The 23,617-nt window shown below is 42.8% G+C and overlaps 2 protein-coding genes across 7 annotated transcripts in view; both read left to right on the forward strand.

Moving 5' to 3' along the window:
- Positions 1 to 25: 25 nt before the first annotated feature.
- LOC142983443 (ubiquitin thioesterase trabid-like) lies at positions 26 to 15,975 on the forward strand. 6 transcript variants are annotated; one of them, XM_076130311.1, is made up of 13 exons: positions 26 to 203; positions 578 to 935; positions 2,668 to 2,754; positions 9,053 to 9,170; positions 10,975 to 11,066; positions 11,146 to 11,251; positions 11,401 to 11,520; positions 11,859 to 12,006; positions 13,972 to 14,057; positions 14,224 to 14,337; positions 14,554 to 14,682; positions 14,775 to 15,522; positions 15,748 to 15,975. In XM_076130311.1, the coding sequence occupies exons 2-13, from the start codon at positions 753 to 755 to the stop codon at positions 15,833 to 15,835; spliced, it is 2,019 nt and encodes a 672-aa protein (XP_075986426.1). In that variant the 5' UTR covers positions 26 to 203; positions 578 to 752; the 3' UTR covers positions 15,836 to 15,975. The 6 variants fall into 6 exon arrangements, with proteins under 6 accessions (XP_075986426.1, XP_075986424.1, XP_075986427.1 ...); XM_076130309.1 differs by having other exon boundaries at positions 27 to 278; XM_076130312.1 differs by having other exon boundaries at positions 28 to 278; positions 9,053 to 9,161.
- A 2,351-nt stretch (positions 15,976 to 18,326) lies between these two features.
- The window catches only part of Unc-115a (actin binding LIM protein Uncoordinated 115a), a 70,626-nt gene continuing 65,335 nt past the window's right edge, over positions 18,327 to 23,617 (forward strand). The window contains exon 1 of the mRNA XM_076130410.1: positions 18,327 to 18,622. Within this exon, the coding sequence (XP_075986525.1) occupies positions 18,619 to 18,622 (4 nt within the window). The 5' untranslated portion in view covers positions 18,327 to 18,618. The remainder of the gene's footprint in view (positions 18,623 to 23,617) is intronic.

A 23,617-nucleotide genomic window follows, 5' to 3' on the forward strand; every position in this document is an offset into this window, starting at 1 on the left:
TAGATGCTCATGTTGTTTGAAATATTTGCTGTTTATGACCAATCATATGTTGATTCTATCCAATTTTGACACAGACAGAAAAAGTAAGCCATCTCGTTTCTCTGAATGACACCAAAATTGACACAAAATTTGTCAAAATACCGTATAAACATAATTGCCTCTATCTCCATTGTTTCTTTTATGTTTTCTTCCGTCTCCCCCAGGTTTGTTTTATCCACCGTTTGGCAAGTTTCACGGGAAAAGCTTTTGTAATTTGATCGTCTCATCGTCAGCACAGAGTGAGTAAATCGTATCGCTCTAGTAGTCTTGACCTTATGCCATCACCACTCTTGATGTTTTATGTTGTGTAACGACGCCAAATTTCTAAGCAGAACGATGCCAAGTTTCGTATCAACAACCTCGGATCTATAATAAATAAGTTTCGCATTCATCGCACTAGTGTCGCGAACTGTCAGCGATACCAATAAGAAATTCTTGAGGTGAAATTATTCACTCCCCTTTCTATTTCACAACGCGCTAGTAGCCGACTAGGCATTCGTCCTCGTCAGCTCATTACAAGTAACTTATTACTTTTTAGGTCACAGGAAACAGCGTAGAGGCGCCCATAGTGAAACAATAGTCGACACTAGGTACATCTGTGTAAACACGAGCCGAGCGATACTAAAGAATCTCGTATCATGAGAACCTCATAGTAGTGAATCGTGAAGTGTAGCAAGTGAAGTTGGATTCTCAATGTTATAATTGATGGTACAATGAGTGAGGAGGTGCAGAATGATGGGAGTACGAAGCCCGCGCCGCTGGAGCACGAGCCCGCCGACCCCGTCGCCGCGGCGCCCGCGCCTCCCGCCGCCTCGCCCGTCGCGCGCGCCTCCCCCGCCTCGCCGCCGGACACGCTCGACGCCTCCACCAATGTGTCACAGACAAGCATCACCCAGGTGACCACTCACACTCACCCCTTACAACACATCAATCACCAGACATCACCATGCGTTGACCTGCACTACTTCTACTACTCTTATCATTGTGTTTACATTCTATTGTCCCTCACCATCCTTTCAAAAGTATTGATTGTTAGAGACTACTTGACTATTAAATAAATACAGTCATTATATGATAATATTGAAGACATGGGCTGTCATGACTGATCACATCTGGGAGGAATGTAGCAGAGAACATGGTGCTATTGATATGTTCTATGAAATTTTTATCAATTTTGTATGTATGTATTGGAATGGATATGTTTTGACCCAGATAATGACAGGAGACTAGCTTCCTATTGTGTATACGATTAGCTTATGATTGTTCAGTTGTAATGTTTATTCTTTGGTTTTTGTATAAATACTTAACTAATTACGGAACATTCTAACTTTAAGTTAGTTTTGAAAATGAGTAAACTTAACACTATTTGTGAAAACATGGGTATTTCCAAAACTACTTGATTACTCATTCCAAAAGTATTCACAAGAACACTTCTAAGGAAAATGTGAGAGTTATTTATAATGAGGGGATAATCTTTTAGTTAGCAACTCAATTAACAACTTCTACAATAGTTTTATCTTATAGTCAATGCCATAAAATCCCCTCCCGATCACTTAATATAATCCTTGCCACAAATTATAACTTTGTTTGGATGTGAGTCAGTCGCAGTGCCCTTTGAACTTTACAATCAGATCATGATCATGTGATTATCAGTCAATGACAGTATCTCTCATGCATGCTCATTGTACATAACATAAATAAAATGTTAGTACACTATGTGAATGTTGGAGGTCATCATTGCATGTTACAGGCTCGTGTCATAGGTTTGATTCTCAAATTGGACTAAAATACTCTAGCCATTCCATCTATAAGTAGTTTTACACATACTATCTTATTCTTTATTTTTTGCTATACAATATGCAGTGTGACAAGATGTATGGATGTGAATGCAGCAAGGAATTTGTAAAGAATGTAACAAGTAGCACTCTTTGACCTCTGACTACTCTATCTATGTGGAAAAGGCATAATTTTATGTATTTATGCTCAATATACCTAATAATGTGTTTTTACCATGAATTTCCAGAATATAAGTAAATTATTTTATTTCACTTTGTGTTGCTCACACAACATGAAGTTGAATTTATGAGTTTGCCTGCAGTAAACAGAGGTCATGTTTGATTATAATTAAAAACAGTTCACTATGACAAATATCCATTAAAACTGTTAATTACTGTTTGTTCTTCTTGATACCATGCACACAGTGTTACTCACACTTGTGTGAAGTATTCATGTATATTTTAATTGATATTTAAAAGTAAAATGTTTGTTTTGACTTTTTCTATTGCTCTTGGAATATCTTTCATCAAATGCCAATAAACTAAATAATCAACTATTAATCAGTCAGTAGTTATGTTTTAAAAAATTATGTGTTCAGATAATGTTAAACTTGATTGAAAGTGACACAGCATTATCAACAAAACATTGTCTTATCCTTTCATACTCCGTATTTATTTGTAACTAGCGGCCTATTTTACGAAAAATCATAAACCTTCTTTCGAATCAGTCTATTAAAGTAGTTTTAAAGATCCGAAGCCTACAAAGGGACAGTCAGCACAAAGCAACTTTAGATCATACTTTGTAGTGTAGTACTAGTAGATACACATTGTTAATATTTGTGTTATGTTTCAGATGACAGCGAGCTCAGTGTCGGCCGGCGAGAGTTCCAAGTGGTGCTGCGACGTCTGCACTTATGAGAACTTTCCGCTCTCACGAAAGGTATTCTATTTTAATTACTCTAAGTCAAACTATGTATATTTATACGTAGTTAATGCCAAGACTAAACTTTACTACAATTTAATTGTCATTTAACACTAGTTACTTAGTAACTCAGCCTGAACCCTAATTTAGTCTGTGGAAATCGAATCCGCGTCACGTTAATGGTAGCGATAATGGGCAGTTGAACCATTGCGCCATACTCGCGTGCCAAATTAGAGTTTTGATTGATAGTGATATTTAAGGTATGTTGATTGGCTCATTAGTCATTAGTCATGTTTGTAATCCAGTTCTGCTATCTGTTAAATTATCACTTAGACAATATTGTTATTGAAATTTGTGGTAGCAGCGAAATTCTGTGCATCAAACAAAAGAAAATGTTTGGTGTCTAATATACTGAATTTGGTTGTTTTGTTGGTTGTTTGGTTGGTTCGGTTGTATGGGTCAACCCGCTCTTCACAACAATCAGATTTAGTATTCATATACGTCCCATACGTTCTTTCTGATCTGGAGTGTCTTAAATCACCATATATTTTAACACTATCTCAGCTGATGACTGCCTCGTCGACCACTTTTTAATGGATAATACTGACTTCTAAAACGTAAAACAAAATTGATGCTGGCTGTACCCACTGTCATATGGAATTCATAGCCTGGAAGAGGGAGACTGGCTATAAGCGATGTTAATTTCGTTTCAATAAACATATTAGAGATTTGCCTATTAGCAGTAAAGTTATCTTGAAAATTCTCTACCACCTTTCACGACATCATAATATTAATGTATGGTTGTAAGTTTAAGTCAGGTAATAATGAGTGTTGTAGGCGAAAGAGCGTGTCTCACGGATGATTGTGTCGGTTTTTGTTCACCACTGGTTGCCAACAGCGACTGGCTCCGTGACGGCGAGGCGTGAGATTGTGCGCTCAGATACGATTAGCTGCATTATGAGAGAATAGCTTAATATTACATTTTGTATCAGTTTTATGAAGCAATTTTCCGCTATCTTCATATTAAATTCCCATTATTAAAATTTTTGTTTGTCGTAGCCGAGTGGCCTAAGCAATTTTCTTCTGCTCGAGTGGACGAGGGTTCCATCCCGGTGCTTCATACCAATGATTTTTCGAATTTATGTGTGTTAAAAATAATTATCACTTGTTTTAACTATGAAGAGAGTCATTAAACTTTGCATGAATAAAAAGGAAAGCTTGAAGGCATCCAAAGTCTTGAGCCTCCACGATAGCAAAGTCGTCGGGAACCCTTGCCCAGCAGAAGAACGGTGATAGGATACGTTATTATTTTTAGACTAGCTGATCCGCGCAACTTCGCTTGCGTCACTTAAGAGAGAATAGGTCATAATTTTCCCCGTTTTTGTGTCCTCGTGTAACATTTTTCACTGGTACTCTGCTCCTATTGGTCGTAGCGTGATGATATATATAACCTTCCTCAATAAATAGGCTATCCAACAGTAAAATAATTCTTCAAATCGCACCAGTAGTTCCTGAGATTAGCGCGTACAGACAAACAAACAATCTCTTCAGCTTTATAATATTAGTATAGATAGGTATAGTGTTTTCAAATATGGATTTTGAAGTAATAATAATTTTCATTATTTTGCATACATAGAAACATTTTTTTAAAATTCAAACATATGTGTAGCCGTTGTTTGTTACATTGTAATGTTATTGTTCGATATTTTTGTACACAATAGGCAGAAGTAGGGCGCGTAACGATGTCGACGCAAGATATCGATTCCATCTTTGTAAAACTTTGATAAACTATACAATCATTCTATATCTGGGGGCACGGAAGTGCCCCCGCAAGTCGAGCAAAAAAAAAGCGGCACGGCCGTAACATTCTTTTCTCGAAGCAATTCGGGCTATTTTTGACACCCCTATAATTTCGTTGTGGATAAAACAAGAAGCCTGGATTTTCAGCAACTAATCAGTCATTGTATAAACACGGTACATTTAAAATTTCAGTCAATTTGAACCAGTAGTTTAAGAATGACTACTTGTTAAAATTTTGAATTTTGTCACTCACTGATTCACTGACTCACTGACTCACCGATCATCAAAAGTCTAAGGTACTTCTAGCAGACTTAGAAGCTTAAAATTTAGAATACAAATAGGGTTTAGTGTCTTAATCAGGGGAAAAATTTAATATTTTCTAATTTCGGTCCAGTTTTCTAAATACACCAACTGCAACAATAACTTTGTAATCCCATATAAATAAATAAGATTACAAGGTTACATTTGCAGTTAATGAATTATTATTACTGTAGAAAATAAAATAAATAGGTGTAAATAGGTACCTACTATATGAGGCATAACGGGAGGGGGTAAAGGTGTTTAGCCCATGAAACTGAACAACATTCCCATAAGATAATATGTTGAATTATGAAAATAAAACGTCTTTCCATACAAATTGGACTTATGTTCGCTCTACAAAAAGAAGTGAGATGCCATCAAAAACATTCTGTAAAAACCTCAAGTCTCGCCGTAAAAAGTTGTGAGATCTATATAATACCAAGTCGATTAATCTATTTAGTCTCTACTTAAAGGACCTTCTGTCTTAAGTTATTACGTATGTTATTATCATGCCAATAAAAAAAAATACCTTTAAAACAAATAGATCGACTTGGTCATCGCAAGAAAACACAAATTCGCCACTATTAACATTTCAGGAGCATTAACTTCTTGTCGTGCTGTGTAGTGTGATACATACTAATAATCAAATCATGCGATGGCCAGGTCGGTCTATTTGTTTTAGGGGTATTTTTTTTTAAATTGGCATGATAATAACATACGTAATAACTTAAGACAGAAGGTCCTTTAAGTAGAGACTAAATAGATTAATCGACTTGGTATTATATAGATCTCACAACTTTTTACGGCGAGACTTGAGGTTTTTACAGAATGTTTTTGATGGCATTATGTTTTGTTCATCATGCTCGTATGTGTGTGACACAGTTTTAACGATAACTTAATACTTTAGAAACGTTCCGAAAACTGCATATGTTCGATTTCTATACTGTTCAAAACCAACCAGTTTCATCTCGGTAAAACTAAATCGAACTCATTTCTCCGTTAAAAGTTGCATACATAGACCAACAAAACGGTGACTTAAGTTTGACTCGTTAGTAACAAAATCTGCATATTTTCATACTAAAAGACTGAAGTGTGAGTACAATAGGTAACACTTTCACTGAGCAGTTGGCAGCGCGCGGCGGTCGTCGGCGCGGCCGCCGTGTGACTCACGCCAATAACGCTGGCTGGAACGAATGCACATTAAAAACTATGTTTCATGCGCCTCGTGCACGGTTATCGCACTCTTAACTGTACAATAATATGCGAATATGTCGATTTTAATATAACATAACATAAATTCACGAGGCGATCAATATTTCCTTTCTCTGACTGTCTCAGTGGACGAAGCGTTATAGTCCGACAACTTAGTAGAAAACCTTGGCGGGCACATTATTAAGGTTATAATTGATAATTTTAGATCTTTCCAAAATAAAGTAGCTGTATCAAACAGGCTACCGTCATTTGCATAGGCGGGTCACGGAAGTTTTAAATTCTGAATTTTACACTTATCCGCTAGCCGCGATCTTTGCTTGTAAGGCTACTACTTCTACTAAGTTGTTGGACTATAGTATATCATTGTAGTTTTAATGAGATTAGGAAATGCAACATCATATTGATTTTCAAAACACATTCCTTATTTAATGCTCATGAACGACCGTGATCCCCTGCCCCAGTACAGTAGGATACGTGCAGACAGATCGACGACTGATAGCGACGTGTGCGCTTGTTTAGTGCTAGACAGGATAAGAACCGATCATCTTATTGTATTGGCATGCGCAGATTATTTATTTACAATTTTTATGCTCCGTACTCACTTACAGTTTCTCGAGATAGTTTTACTCAGACACGAGTAAGATATTCAATCAACCCACTTCTTCAGCGCCCATCGTAAATAGTGATTAAGTTTTAATTAAAATTATGTCTCTATCGAGTCATACAGTCCCTGAGAACGGAGGTACCTATTTAGTAAGGCATTTCTGGCACCAAGTTTAACTTAACCATGTATATTCTAGCGGCTTAATGTTTTAATTATAAAGTGTGCCTATATCGTTATCCTCTAAGGTTGTGGAGGTCAGATAACACTCACTTGGAGGAAAAACTTACATTTATGCATATCATATTACTTGCTACAAAACGCCTACAATGTGCGTTAAAAATGAACACGCGTAAGAATTAACGTAGCTGTATGTAGTGTACTTTGTACTTTGTGCCGACGTAATCGCAAATCATTGCAAAAACATATCCAGGGAAAAACCCAAACTTTGATACAAATATTTATCTCACCAAGTGGAACGATGTTGTTTCTTATTATGATGAGATTTATGAATGTGCAGGAAATATGTATGTAGGTTTGTTAAGTGGCATTCCATAACATATGTTCCGCTCTTTTTATCGAAAGTCACATAATACCTACCACAATTTCATCGCGTTATAGATCTTCTGATAACTTAAATCCAATTTATTTATCTGCTGCACATGCCATCACTCCTACATTCAAGGGTCTTGCCTGTGGCACTATTTTAGGCTTCATTTATTTGCATTCTTGTAATGTAACTCCTTCCTATTTTAGCGTTCTATGACCCTCACAAGCTAAGGCATCTTGGTTTTTTTTAGAGAAGAGAACTAGGTATTTTGGACAAAAGAACGTCACTGCCTATGATCTCTCCAACTGCTTTTGCTTCATTCACATGCGTGATAGTATTTTTAAACAATATCATCGATATTTATGTTCTGAATTGGTCAGTGGACGTCTTTCTTGGGCGCCAATTCCCAGAATTATTGTAAAGATGTAACTCAGTATACCGCAAGTAGAAGCCGGAAGTTTTGATCTAGTTAGTTACAAACGAGTCCACCGCCCACTGTTATTTGCTACCTGTCTCATTATAACATTGTCGCTGCTCAGCTCAATAACCATTAGCGTTTGGCTACCGAATGTGTATTTAATTGTATCACATTAAATCACGTTACTCGCTGCGCTATTGTTGCACTCTCATCCTCTCTCGAGGCGATGGGTTATACACAAAGTATTGGTTTGATTGGGAGATTATAACCTAAAAGTCTTCGAGATTAAACTATCGATATCGCTATAACTATCTATTTACTTTATTAGGGCCCCTATCCTGATTTGCAAGCTAAAGCAAAAAATATTTACACTAATTTTATTTGTCTAGGATAAAAAAAGAAGCCAAAGAGCTTGAAAACACCAGATGGATAATAAATATTAGAAACAATTTATCTAACTTAAAAACCGGCGCAAATTCTTGCAGTTTTAAACTGCGAGTAGAAAGTCAATATAATTTGATATTGTAATATATTGCGTCACTGCGTCGCTGTACCTCACTGTAGTTAAATGAACGCAGATCGTTTCATTGTAGCAGACAGTTAATAGTGCTTACTTAGTATTTTATTAAATGTTTTTGTTGATTGTGACGTCACGCGCCACCGCCGGCACTGTTGCAAGTCATTTGTATGAACGTGACCTTGATGTTCCTGTGTGTTCATCACTGGTATCACTGGCTTCAGTTACGACTAGGGTTGCCAGATCCAGGCTGATCATTTCCTGGACATTCCTGGGGCCACGAACGGAATCAGACTCTCCGTTCCGAGACTACATTCAGTAAGAATGACAAAAGAAAAAGTCTTAGTCTCATCGTACCTTAGTAAAATCAAGTACTTTAGTACTTTTTCATTCCGTGACAGCAAAGTAAAATTACGGGACACGGGACAACACGCAAAATTCCGGGAAAATCTCGGAAATACCCGGCCATCTGGCAAACCTAGTGGCGACTGTTGTTAATAAATATGACCCACAAAGGTTGAAGGAATACAACGATTGCAGTCACGGTCGGTAAATGATCAGAAAAGTAAGCTATGTTCGGTGCGGCCAGTCCAAAAGCTGGTTTAATCTGGTATTGCAGGATGCATCATATGCTTAGTTTGCATTCGTGGTGTTTTCGGTATCGGGCACATGCTAACTTTATCTTGACGATAGTAATAGTAGACAATAAGAAGTATCTCATAATCAATCAATCTTTTCGAATAACCATTGTCTAGCTTGATATGTAAGTAAAAGGATTTAAATTCAATATCCGTTTATTATTTCTGCTCTAATTTATATACCATCACAGAATTATATTCCCTCTATGACCCTCCCCTTACCCCCTTGTTTGTAAGTAACTGTGTGATATAGTAGAGTGTAGGTGTGATATATGAGCAGGGTGCGTTGTTGCAGTGCACGATGTGTCGCAGCGCCAAGCCGGTGCTGAACGAGGACATCTTCAAGCTGCAGGACGGCGCCAGCGCGCTGCCCACGCCTGACGTTTGCGGTAACATATGTACACGACATATTTATTACTACTAGTGATTATTTTAACGTTTGTACCGGTCACAAACATGTGAGAAGAACTTAAGGAACGCCTTTACAAACTCATTAGCTGGTCTTTGACAAAGAAGAAGATTATTTGAATCAATGTTATCCATTTGTAGTTTCGTCCGTGACGAAGTATTTTCGTTTTCGGCATAGATAGAAAAAAGGTGTAAAATTGTCTCGTATTACTTATTCGGATTGGATCACACAGACTACCGTAGTCGAATATTGGCTTTTAGGCATACATTCGCTAGTCGCACACGGTTTCAGAAACAACGACTTGGTTGTTATATCTTTCAACTAGTATATGTAGATAAATGTAGGGATTACTATGAGTGTCATATTATTTGGCAATGATTCCACTTGGATATTTGAGATGTGTTATTATTCCCACTTGTGTCGGTTACCGCTGTTATACGCTTGTTAAACTCTGTTATTGCTGCATTCCTAATGCGTAATGCAATTTGATATTATAGAGAGTTTCTTCGTAATAAAATTATGTAAATACACAAGCAACATATTTTTGTGCCTAAGATGTTTTGTAAGCATTCCTTAGAAGTTTCAATATAAAATAGTTTTGTTGTTAGATTATGTACGCATGCTAGTCAGGTATTTAGTTACAGTTGCATAATTCACCTTGAGTGCAGTACTTATTGATTCTGAACCAAAACCAACTGTTACACTTGACCTTGACACACATTTAAATATACACTGATTCATCGACACAAAAATATCACTAACTTTATCACTAGACTATCACTATCCAAGTAGTCTAGGGCCGGTCTGACTATCTTCCGAGGCCTGGGTAGACGTGAGAACGTAATGGATGAGAAAATATTAAAAAGAATACGTCAAAAATTATCCCACGTTTCGACAGGCCTTTAGAGTAGAACCTTATTTTCCTTATGTAGATCTCATGTTATCTCGGCCTCTTAGAAACTTAGTGGTGCTGGCAAATTTCGCCATTGATATAGATCTCAAATCTGGTTCCGAACTTTTCGGCAACAAAATTAATTAGCAAACAATCTCCGTAAAAATCATGATAAATATTGTAACTAAGGTATGTAGGATTCTTTTCTACTGCTTTTGCTTGTATATAATAAATGTAAGTGTTATAATGAGAAAGTTCAGAAGGCGTTTCTGAGATACTTGTACAAGCGTAGGTATGGCTATTACCCTTACATGTATCCAACTAAATTCCTTTTGGGCGCTTTGGGACTACATTCACTGGAGGTTAGAAGATCTCATGATCAGGTGGTTATTATGTGCAAGATTCTCAGAGGTAGGGTCGATGCCTCTGACCTTATCTCTGAGGTGTGCCAAATATATGCACCAAATAATTACCGCCGGAGCAGAAAACACAAGCTGTTTGCTGTTCCGACGTGCCGCACTGTCTCACGCGCGAGATCTCCTATCCCCCGATCGCTCTCCGCACTCAATGCTCTCCTTGACGCTAGTCCAAACTTTGATGTGTTTGCGGATGAATGGAGCGTGATTTTGTCGGTATGCTTGGAGTATTGTGAGAGGAACGCGTGATAGTGAAATTATATGATTGTTATTTGTTATTGTTTTAGTTTATTGTAAAGATTTATTACTGTAGGTTTTGAATTTTTGTTTTATAATAATTTTTATGTACATTGTTTATTATTTTTTTTTTTGTTTTTAGTATTACTTTGTAATTAGTGTAATTGGCCTGGCCGTTCTAATTATATAAATAAATAAATAAATAAAATAAATAAAGTGAATCATAATTGTTGTGTTGTGTGTTGCAGGCGCGGAGGCGGTGGCGGAGCGCCTGAAGCCGCTGAGGATATCGTCGCCGCAGGGCGCCAGCGCCTCCTCCGTCGCCAAGTGGCCTTGTCCTGTGAGTGTCATCGCTATTATTGTCATTTGTTATAATATGTATTAATAATATTAATTATATGAATGTTGTGTGTTCGTAGACGTGCACGTACGACAACTGGCCCAAGTCGATAAAGTGCGCGATGTGCGGCAGCAGCAACCCCGCGCCGCACCCCTCCCCGCCGCCCGTGCACCGACCTGCGCTCGGTACGTACATAGCAAATAATAATATTTAAGTTTCGATTTTATCAAGGTATTACGAAATTAACCCTTTTTTATATAAAGATTATATAGCTGTTGCAGAACTAGATTTTTTAATAAAAATATGTAACTTACTTTTGTATTGTGTTGCGCAGGTATAAACGACATCTGCAACAGTCAGACGGCGTCGATCCACGAGCTAGATAACAACAGTCGTCGTTCCAAGCGTCGCGCTAACAATAACGCTGACTGGCTCTGGTTGCAGGCTTGTCTCGGTCAGTACATTGTTTATTACGTATGAATATGTTACAATCGATTTTAGTCTTCTGGGATTTTATTTGTGTAGTTTTTTTGAAATGATTACAGCTGTTGTTTTATTTAATAATGATTCATATTGCAATTCATAATAGTTGTGGTATTTTTTTTCCTTTTTTTTATTATTCATGAGTAACGTTCAATTTACACTGGGAGGGCAATAATTTTAAATTGTATCAACATGTTGATATAAAATCGTTCGAGAAGCTCGCAGAAGTAAATCGAGTTTAGGGGCGTGCGTGCGGGCGTGGTACTCGTGCCAGTGCTGCGTGTATAACGCGGCGACGTGACGTTGCAGGCGTGGTGGAGGGCGACGGGCGCCTGGTGGACGCCTACCTGGCGCACGGCGGAGACCCGGCGCGCGCGCTCACGGCGCCCGAGGTGGCGCTGCTCAACCGCGCCTCCGCCTTCGACGCGGGCCACACGCTCGTGCACCTCGCCATACGGTAAGCGCTGTGCACCGTACGTCACACACGCCACCCCGCTAGTGTACGTGCGGGCGAGTCCCGCCCGAGGTGGCGCTGCTCAACCGCGCCTCCGCCTTCGACGCGGGCCACACGCTCGTGCACCTCGCCATACGGTAAGCGCTGTGCACCGTACGTCACACACGCCACCCCGCTAGTGTACGTGCGGGCGAGTCCCGCCCGAGGTGGCGCTGCTCAACCGCGCCTCCGCCTTCGACGCGGGCCACACGCTCGTGCACCTCGCCATACGGTAAGCGCTGTGCACCGTACGTCACACACGCCACCCCGCTAGTGTACGTGCGGGCGAGTCCCGCCCGAGGTGGCGCTGCTCAACCGCGCCTCCGCCTTCGACGCGGGCCACACGCTCGTGCACCTCGCCATACGGTAAGCGCTGTGCACCGTACGTCACACACGCCACCCCGCTAGTGTACGTGCGGGCGAGTCCCGCCCGAGGTGGCGCTGCTCAACCGCGCCTCCGCCTTCGACGCGGGCCACACGCTCGTGCACCTCGCCATACGGTAAGCGCTGTGCACCGTACGTCACACACGCCACCCCGCTAGTGTACGTGCGGGCGAGTCCCGCCCGAGGTGGCGCTGCTCAACCGCGCCTCCGCCTTCGACGCGGGCCACACGCTCGTGCACCTCGCCATACGGTAAGCGCTGTGCACCGTACGTCACACACGCCACCCCGCTAGTGTACGTGCGGGCGAGTCCCGCCCGAGGTGGCGCTGCTCAACCGCGCCTCCGCCTTCGACGCGGGCCACACGCTCGTGCACCTCGCCATACGGTAAGCGCTGTGCACCGTACGTCACACACGCCACCCCGCTAGTGTACGTGCGGGCGAGTCCCGCCCGAGGTGGCGCTGCTCAACCGCGCCTCCGCCTTCGACGCGGGCCACACGCTCGTGCACCTCGCCATACGGTAAGCGCTGTGCACCGTACGTCACACACGCCACCCCGCTAGTGTACGTGCGGGCGAGTCCCGCCCGAGGTGGCGCTGCTCAACCGCGCCTCCGCCTTCGACGCGGGCCACACGCTCGTGCACCTCGCCATACGGTAAGCGCTGTGCACCGTACGTCACACACGCCACCCCGCTAGTGTACGTGCGGGCGAGTCCCGCCCGAGGTGGCGCTGCTCAACCGCGCCTCCGCCTTCGACGCGGGCCACACGCTCGTGCACCTCGCCATACGGTAAGCGCTGTGCACCGTACGTCACACACGCCACCCCGCTAGTGTACGTGCGGGCGAGTCCCGCCCGAGGTGGCGCTGCTCAACCGCGCCTCCGCCTTCGACGCGGGCCACACGCTCGTGCACCTCGCCATACGGTAAGCGCTGTGCACCGTACGTCACACACGCCACCCCGCTAGTGTACGTGCGGGCGAGTCCCGCCCGAGGTGGCGCTGCTCAACCGCGCCTCCGCCTTCGACGCGGGCCACACGCTCGTGCACCTCGCCATACGGTAAGCGCTGTGCACCGTACGTCACACACGCCACCCCGCTAGTGTACGTGCGGGCGAGTCCCGCCCGAGGTGGCGCTGCTCAACCGCGCCTCCGCCTTCGACGCGGGCCACACGCTCGTGCACCTCGCCATACGGTAAGCGCTGTGCACCGTACGTCACACACGCCACCCCGCTAGTGTACGTGCGGGCGGGTCCCGGCGCTACACTGCACGTGTTGTGTCAGCGCGGCCCGGTGCCGGCGTGTGGTGGCGCGCGGCGCCGGCGCGCAGCGTCCGCGTGTGCAGCGCACTGCAGGGCGCGCGCCGCCGCTGTGCGCACCGCACGCTGCACTTTATATTCCATTTCACATGTACACTCAGAATACGATACACCTTCTATATCCCCCTTCTGAGCGAAACTAATCCTTTTGTCTTTCCGAATGTTTCGGTCTCGTACGATCTCTTTCCGTAATAATCTTACAAAAACGATTTGTAATTGAAATATTGTTACAGATTTCAGCGACAAGAGATCCTGTCCACGCTCTTATCGAGAATATCGGGCGGCGGCCCCGGCCTTAAGCGTTCACCCTCATACATAGGTGTGTATTTACTTGTTTTTATCTAATACGGTACTTAGGCACTGTCTGTTCGTTCTTCTCCATTGCGATTGTTTCATCACTAAATGCGAATCAATAATGAACATTAGGTTCAATAAATTTTGTGAGACCCAAATAATTTATAGATTTTTCTTGTTAATTATTACAGCACCCGACCTAGCGTCGGCGATACGGCGCCACATAGCGTCGTGCATCAGATACAAGAAGGGAAACTTCCCGTGCCGGTACATCAACGAGTTCTGCACATTTTATTTACCCGCAGGTAATTACATACTTTATCAAACTATCCATGTTACAGTCGGACGCTTTTACGTGTAATGTGTGAACTAAATATAGGTTTAAACCCGAACAATCTGATTTCTTAAGTACCAAATGAACACGTACATATATCGTCAGCGAGTTTGAAAAGCGTATACGTGCGTGTACGTAGTACGGTTTAGATAATGGTCGTATTTATGAGACGGGTGTCATTCGGCAGAGATCGAGGAGTTGCCGGCACCGATCCAGGAGCAGTTGTTTTCGGAGCTGCTGGACCGCGACGCGCAGCAGACCCTCGAGGCGGACCCGCCGCTCATCAACTGGAGCCTCGAACTGACCGAGCGATTAGGTAACGTAATATATTAGAGCGCGACGCGTCCGCGGTCGTTCCGGTCGCGCGTAACGATCTACCCGCTCGTAACGTCGCATTCCCCGGCGCAGGGTCGCGGCTGTACGCGCTGTGGAACCGCTCGGCGGGCGACTGCCTGCCCGACGCCGTGTGCCAGGCCGCGTACGGCGTGTTCGACCGCCACAACGCGCTGCGCGCCGCGCTGGCCGAGTCGCTGCAGCACGGCGCGCGCGCCTTCTACGCGCGCTGGGCGGCGTGGGAGCGCGGCCAGGCGGCGCGCCTGCACTACGCGCCCGACGAGCCGCAGCTGCGCGCCGAGTGGGCGCGCCTGCAGGCCGCCGCCGCCCGGCCCGGCGCGGCCCTGCAGCAGCTGCACGTGTGGGCGCTGGCGCACGTGCTGCGCCGGCCGCTCGTGGTGTACGGCGAGGACGTGGTGAGCTCGTTCCGCGGCGACGCGCTCGGCTACGCGCGCTTCCGCGGCCTGTACCTGCCGCTGCTGTGCGAGCGCGACTCGTGCCTGGCGGCGCCGCTCGCGCTGGCCTACACGCGCGGCCACTTCTCGGCGCTCGTGGCGCTCGACCCGGCGCCGCCGTACATCCGCCCGGCGGACGCGCCGCCGGCGACCGCCTTCCTGCCGCTGACGGACTGCGACGGCAAGCTGCTGCCGGTGCACTTCCTGACCGTGGACGAGCTGGCGGACGCGGAGGGCGTGGTGCGGCGCTGGGTGGCGTGCTGCGTGACGCCGGGCGGCGTGCTGGCGGCGCGCCAGGGGCTGCCGGCGCGCCCGCTGCTGCAGGCGCAGATGCTGGAGGAGTGGCTCAACCACTACCGCCGCCTCGCGTACGTATCGCCCGCGCGACCGCACGCTCGCCTACGAACCGACTGCCGAGCTGCAAATCATAGCACCCTGCCAAATTTTAATGTTCGATTCACAAACGACGACTTCACTCGTAACTCCAGTCGGCGATTCGTAAAAGTCGCCCTTATCTCCGAGCGATTTTTATAGGTGCTGATTTGTAACATGCGTGCATTTATTTTTTCTTACGACGGTTTCAATGTTTATAGACAACAGACCCGCGGGCCGTTCCCCCCGCGGCTGCAGGCGGCGGGCGGCGCCGAGTTCTCCAGCGACGCCGACACCGACGAGGAGTAGCGCCGCCCCGCGACCCGCCATCACACCTGCACTCCGCGCCACGCCCGCACCCCTCGCCACTACCGCTCACCCGGAGCGCGGACACGCGGGGAGAACGTCCAGCGATTATAAATAAGGGGCTTCGTGACTTGACGCCTCTCCCCGTGTCCGCGTACTACGATTCATTAACTTTTAACTTACGCTAGCGAGTAACAAACGACACAATGAGTGAGCGCGTGCGGGTGGGAGAGTGCGGTGAGCGCAGGGAGAGAGCCGCACACGTCTCCGCGGAGTATCTACTAGTTCAATTTATTACTTACTTTACTAGCACATATTGAATTGCAGTAATATATTTTAGTGTTATTCGCTCATTTATTCACACGTTTTCGGTGTACACTTATTTTATTTGTGATTAAACTTTAATATTTCTGTGAGCCGAACCATCGGTTTTGTGGATCGAACGCCGATGTGAAGCCGTGTTTATATGAGACCTGTCTGTGAAGCGAACACGACGACGCGCGCGGTCACACACTCGACCAATGAATGCATGTACTGCCTTCTCCAATCTTGTACAATAGGTATATTATTATGGAATAGTATGATTGGTTCGTCGTAGTGGTCGAGTATGGTCGCGAGTGTAGTTGTGTGACGGAGCCCGCGCCCGCCTGACAATAATGTTACATATTGTAATGAATACGCGGGACGCCACCTTGTTTATTGTATTATGTTTGGTTCACTTCACAGTACGTGTACACGTCACGATACTTGCGCGCGATCACACCGCTGACTGTACACAACACCCGCGTGTTCATTTTCTTCTGAAAGCTTTGAATCTATTAACATTTAGTCGTAGTTAGTCAGCGCGGGTGTTGCGAACAGAGCGGCCGCTGACTGTGGTCGCGCGCCGTCACCACTTGTTGTCGAATATTCATTATATATTATTATATCGATTGTTTGATTTACAAATTAGCATCCTCTCACACGAGGGCTGTACTCGAGAGGTTTTGTAACATTTGATATTTAAGCTTGCTTGTGTTGTAATACGCCCTAAATTACGGACACGATGAACGGTGATTCTGGTACGAGAGAATGTTGCTCACACGACACGTGGATCAGAACATTCAGCCAAAATGTTGAACATAAATATGAAGAAGATAAATGAAGAGTCTATTAAATTAACGACATTGTACAGAGAGTATAAGGTTCTAATATTTATATTATTATAGTTTCTCGGTTGTAAATAAAAGAAATTGGTTTAAAGTAATAACGATAGATGTATAGTTTATTATTCTGCTTAACGCATGCGAGTCGTTCGCCTCGGGATTTAGGGACAGACAAATTGCAGTTTGCCGAATATTGAAGTAAGGGATAGGCTTGTGCGAGCGTCACCGCGCCGCGCAGCACGCAATAGTTGTAATGTGATCTAGGACGAGCTAGGACGAGCTAGACCGAGCTAGACCGAGCTAGGACTGGCTAGAGTGGCCAGCAGTTAGCACTAGCTAGGAGGAACATGTAATCGTATTGAACAGTCGTCTCATGCAGATATTACAATTTCACGTACACTCACTACCACGTGTATATCTAATTGAATAGCTGAATGATGGGGGAGTTAGAAAGCTTGCAACTAATGAGACTATTTGATCTAATAGATATTTTTGTTCTTTTCGCCCAAAATCTGTAAATAAGTTATAGGTATGTCTGTCACAGACATTTATTCGAGCTAATTTTGTTAACAGTCACGTTACATTAATTCAAATTATGACCTATCATTACCTATACCCACTAATTTTTAATCAATAAAGCACTTATTTTATGAAGCTGTTCGATATTTTTCTGTTTTATTTTTCAACCTTTCTTGTTTTAATAGAGTGTATTGGAAGGCAGCTAGCCAGGTGTCAATGTTGCACACATCATTACAGCTGTACAAATATGACTTGAATGAATATAGATTTTGCATCTTTTGAAACACAATTTCCATACATTTCGCTGATAACTAAGTGAGTATAAGGAAATGGTGCCGTTGAATGACGCTTAGTTAGAAAAAATCAATCATCCAAGACGTTGTCGTATTTATGAATTAAGAAAAACGAATGGTTGATCGTTTATTTTTCAGTAAGGTCATTTAAGAGCTCCAGAAATTTATGACCATCTGTTTGGGCAATGAACTACCAATAATTAACGCCAGTGTCGCCTGTTAGTACATAAAATGACAATATTTTGCTCGTGGTGTTAGTCTACATACTAGACAGGCACTTGTATTTAAAACATTGTTTTACCAATCAGACAGGTTCATTATAATTTGTAATAGTGGCATACTCATATCAGAAACGAGTTAAATGGCTATAAGTACCGGCGCAGGCAGCTCGCATTACAAATACTTGCTCACTATGTCCATATTCTAGTCGTGAGAAGAACGCATAATAGTATAACAATATATCACACCTAGTATATATAGGTAGTTACAATTTATTACCATAGCGTGATCTTGTATCTAGGTATTCAGTTTCGATTCCGATTCGAACGAGCGTGCTCGTAAAAACGAAGTAAATTTCAGAACGCAACCAAATACTTTAGTTTCTAATTTCCGAACGCGCGCGCGCTTTCTGACAGCTGCAAAGCAGTGGAAGCGTTGTGCTGTGCGACCTGCCCAGTTTTTTATTTAATTTATGAACATTTTACAAGTTTTAAGTTAAATTAACAACAACATAGTGTCTGTGTCATAACAGTGTATGTGTGATGATGAAAAACATATTTTTTAAGTAAATCTTCGTCGGTTCATCGGGCTATCGAGTCAGCGTAACAAAATGGGTGAGTACGCCGGCTATTTTTCGTTTTGGTTTTATTTTATCGTGTAGGAATAATGCATTGAAGGCATTCGGAGGCTCTTTTCAGATAACGTAGAGTAATGTTCACGGTTGGATCCAATTAGAACCGTGACCGTTTGACGGATCCTTGTTTATTGGTGGAATTATCGATTTTTCTCATGCGTCTCTCGTTTCGACGGTGAGGTTAAAATAATTACATTCCTGCGGTTAAATGGAGTTACTTACCTTTGTCGTTAGATATGTTCTGTAAAGAAATAGGTCTCTCACGGCCACAATACAATCTTTACCAAATAGCACTCATTAAAACTTCGTTATTTTAGAGCGCCTTTCAAACTCATTATCGGAGTTAGAATTGAGAAAAAAAGTTGATCTAAACTAGTAGAGCAAGGAAATAGTTACGCAAGAAGGTGGCAAGTGTTTAGCGGAGGCTCGCGAGGTATCGCCTGATTACTGGCGGCGGCGCTAATCGCCGCGTCCTTGCCGAGTTGCCGACTTGACGCGCGCTCTGACACCAAGTGCTTGCTTTTTGTTATGCAAAAAAATATTATTATTCAATTTTGACGATACTCTAGCATCACTGTATGACACAACACTCATTACTTATCACATCTGCCTCTTGTCCAGTCATTGGACACTAAGATAATGTCTTTCACTGAGACAAGTTATGTTCTATAATATTGGACTGATTGACATTACTGAATACATTAGAACAATTAATTGTGTGCACATCAATCTTGTAGTGAATGTCAGTTGCAAATAATGAGAGGTCCTCAATGAGAGCAATCACTTACTATCTCTGCACTGTCAAGTATTAATTACTGCTCATTTGTATCTCTTAATTATAATGTGTATCATAAATCATTACGTTTGCTGCCACACTGAGTCGCAAGATAAGGAATATGTGGGAATACAAGTATATAAATTCATACTATTTTATACTTGATTCTTATTACATTATCACAGAGTCTCAGATCAATAATGTTATTTGATTCACTACAGGAAGGCATTACCTATTGTAGGTATCTTATTTACGGTCAAATACAAGATTCTGTGTGATATCTGCGACAATGTTTATCTAAATGATTAACACAATGCGCCTACCTTATTGAGAAATCAAATAAGTAATGTCAGTGTATCTCATTTCCTATGACATTGAATACTGCATACATCTTACTGCATTACCCTGTCCAAATGACTCAAACAAGGTGTTACTAGGTAATTATTAAAATAAACTCACATACCTAATTGATTTTATATTGGCTATTAGGCTTATTTACTTTTTAATTTGTTATTAATACTTTTACACAGAATCCTTTAAATAAATGTTCTTATAAACCAGATTAAGCTCTTCAAAAATACAGAAAACTAAAGTTTTAATTTGCGTGTTTGTAGAGTACGAGTAGGAGCGTTGTAGTGCGTGCATTCGTGAAAGAATTTACGAGACAACATTTATAGTCTTTTTGGGCGTGATTTGATTTTTATTGATACTTTTTCGCGTTTGCCTTTTGTCACGGACAATACAGATGTATGGCTCTACTAGTTAGAAACAATGTTACGTGATCCTGCTCCTTACTGAGCATTGGTACCTAGTTATTCGAGGATGGCAGGACACCCACGGTTAGTAGGAGCGCAGTACGATACTCAGCTGTCAATCACCTCGGTAATCGCTGGTAGTAGGTGTGCGACGCCCACGTGAGACGGGGCGGCTCTATTTATAGCACCACACTCGGTCAATTACCCACTCGATATTTTTACCACATTCTGTTAAAGTATTTAAACATCGATGTGTACAAACTCGCTAATTTCCAACAACGTTATCGCCGGCCATTAGCTACGTTCTTTCGAATTCCTTCCAACTCGATAGAGTTATTACTAGCTATGAATGTACTCGCTGGCTTTACACGACGGCGTTGAATTTTAGGTTCAATACACATTACTCAATTTCAGCTCTTGATTCAATATCTTGTTCTTCTTCATTCAACTGTTTTTAAAAAATAACCTATCAAGATATTTACTGCATTGTTGTCTAATAACAGTTACCAACCTTCGTATTTCATCTCCTAGAATGAAATTAGTCCCCTACTATACCTCAAAGTCGCGCTGATGCTAATTCGTAGCTGCTGCTTCTCGTGGCAACTTTGAAGAGGTACTGTTTTACACCAAAGGGAATATCGTAATACATTAATTTATGTATCACTTTGAGGCAATGAGTATTCGGCCTAAGTGCACACTGCAGTGCGCGGTGCAGCTCGGAAGTGGGTCACTCTGGTAATTAACGCAAATGTGCTTCTGTCGCAGCCGCTGTCTGCTATATTCCACCTCACTGATCGATGGAAACTTTTCATATACACGTGAATCATAATATCATATCAGAATCTATGACTTACATACTAATTAGATTATGTCCTATAGTTTTTATCGCTACTTTACCGCGAATGCTACTTAATTAGACGGTATTGTTGTTAGACATTTGTAAAAAATTAACAGGTAAGGTGTGCTGTAAAGTTGTAAAATGTTTAAAGTTATACGACAAGCAGCAGTAAAGGTTCTCATTAAAATTTTAAATAAGTTATGTAGGGCGTATGGCGCGCCACTGGGTCTCGAGTCTCGACCAGTTCCTTGCCGGCAGGGCGTGTGATTGTGATCGAGCCGCGGAGCGCGTACACCTGACTGTTATTTGTTACAGGACACGCAACGTCTGTATGCCCAGACTTAACTACGTTTAATCTAAACGTAACATGCAAAGCTAACCATTGCAAAAACCGTGGGAGCCTATACATTAGAACAATTTTATATGATTATGCGGCAGTCGCTTCTGCGTAGGGAATCATGAAATTTTGTGAAAACGCCTCACTGACGACTTGAGCTGCTTGAGCTCTTGTAAATTCTTATAATATGGTGCGAACGGGCACATCGGTGGTTGTGTAGGATTGTGGAGTAGAGTGTAGGTATCGGTGAAGGCGCGCTGGTTGGCAGGGCTGGGCGCTGGAGCGGCGCGCGGTGTCCGGTGGCGGTGTCGCCGGATCGCATGCTCCGCCGCGCGCTCCGGTTACACGGTACACGCACCAACATAATCAATAACAATCACACTTATTATATTTATATTCAACACTTGAGTATAAAATCCGAATTTGACTGCACCCGAACCCCAAAACGTATTTAAAGAACATTTGCGCTCACCCGTCGGTAAACGATCAAAGTAAAATAAGTAACTTTGTTGTGGATATTCAATAAATGAGCAACCCCTTGGTGGTTTTGGAGATTAGCGTATTCATACTTCAGAAAGCAAGTTAAAAGTTGGTCTCGGTTATTGTCAATAAAGAGTAAGTTAAGCCACGTTAAAAGCGTTCGAGCAACTTAAACCGATGCGAAAAGAAAATAAAGAACATACCTCGTACTACATTATACATAACTACGTTTCAGAATCCAAACAGTAGGTACTTTTTGTAATCCCAAGCAAGTCAGGGCCGGATTTAATTCGTGTCTGATTTGCACGTTAAATCCCCCGCGCCGCAGTAATTGCGGGCGCTGGCTTTATAAAAGTAGAGTTTTTCTTGTTTTCTTCCGCCTTGAAAGTTGAAGCGCAAAGTTAAAATAAGCGAGGAACATCACAGTACTAAGTAGCTAGACGGTGCTTGTGAGGGAGTGAGGGTAGTAATTAATGTGTCTGCCTCAGTCTGGCTTGTTCTCGAGTAGAGCCTAGACACGCTACTGAGCAATATTTCGCTGTTCAGCGATATCTTCCACCAGTAGTCATTCATAAATCAGTCTGTACAAAGTTTTGTATGTAAATTATATGTTTTGTTTATGTTCCAAAACCATACAGTTCCAATAATCATAGTAGAGTTAGCTATTGGGTCTCCACGAGAGTCTTACATGGTCTTAAAGATATCTGTAAATGTTCTGGGAACGACGTCACTTCACAAATTCTTAGTATTACTAAAAGAGTATACTTTATGTGAACTGTGGAGATAATAAATTCATCACTTTATTTGTAGTTGTGCGGGAACAAAGGCACGTATTGACATTATTATGTAAAGCCATCTGTTATTTGAACACGCTCGTGACTAATTCGCTAATAACTGGTTATTGGAAATGTACAGAAATAGAATGTTTCTTTTTCACTATCTAGCAACCAACTTCATAAAAAATAATTATTTAAGTACTCGTTGATTCTTGCAGGTTTACCCTGAAAGTAGTTTAATTGGGGATAATGTTACTTCCTACTCGTGAAAGAGTTTCCAAACCAGATTAGTAGTTTCTGAGATTAGCTCGTGCAAACAAATTTCTTGAGTATTTTGTGGTTAGTATAGGTAATAATGTAATAATTATGTCCTGTATACTGCAATAGTAAAAATTATGACGGAAATTATATAGTAAGTAGCATCTCTAAAATCTACGATATCACCACTATCTACAATTCGAAGGATATCATTATCGACAAGATAACGAAATGCATACGCCTTGCATTGAAATGTCAGTGGTAATAAATTGATCACGACTGTAGAGTGTAGGTAGCGACTGTACTGCGGACGACCTTCGCTTCCCTGTGCCGCTACTTTCCTAAATGATCGAGAAAGTGCGCCTCTTATACCAATCTCATTGTGTTACCAGCTGGAAATCAAACAGATATTTACCCACTTAGTTTAAAGCATACGGTGCAACTTATAAACAGGCAACACCTCCCAACTCTTTGCATCCATTAGTGTTGATTTGATTTCTAATGAGCCTAACTTCGTGTGGCGTCTTCGGCTGGTTGCTGACGGCGAGGTGTCAACCAGTGATTCAAGTGTCAGGTAGTTCTGACACGTGTGCGCTTCCGTCTATCTTACATCCTTTCGTTAGCTTGACAACGAAAAAGCAGATACAGTGACAATGCGACAGTCTCTTTCCAAGTGGATATGTGTGTTACGAGTCTTACTCGCGGCTGAGTAACCTAGATTTTGTCTGCACTAAAGATTTATATAATAGCTGTGTC

Source organism: Anticarsia gemmatalis, chromosome 24 (assembly GCF_050436995.1).
Source record: "Anticarsia gemmatalis isolate Benzon Research Colony breed Stoneville strain chromosome 24, ilAntGemm2 primary, whole genome shotgun sequence".
NCBI classification, from domain to species: domain Eukaryota; kingdom Metazoa; phylum Arthropoda; class Insecta; order Lepidoptera; family Erebidae; genus Anticarsia; species Anticarsia gemmatalis.

Excerpts from the sequence above, each read along its gene's own strand:
- LOC142983443 (XM_076130311.1), top strand. The coding sequence starts at position 753 with ATGAGTGAGGAGGTGCAGAATGATGGGAGTACGAAGCCCGCGCCGCTG. Across the intron at positions 936-2,667 it reads CACAGACAAGCATCACCCAG|ATGACAGCGAGCTCAGTGTC; the intron begins GTGACCACTCAC and ends GTTATGTTTCAG. Across the intron at positions 12,007-13,971 it reads CTCGTGCACCTCGCCATACG|ATTTCAGCGACAAGAGATCC; the intron begins GTAAGCGCTGTG and ends ATATTGTTACAG.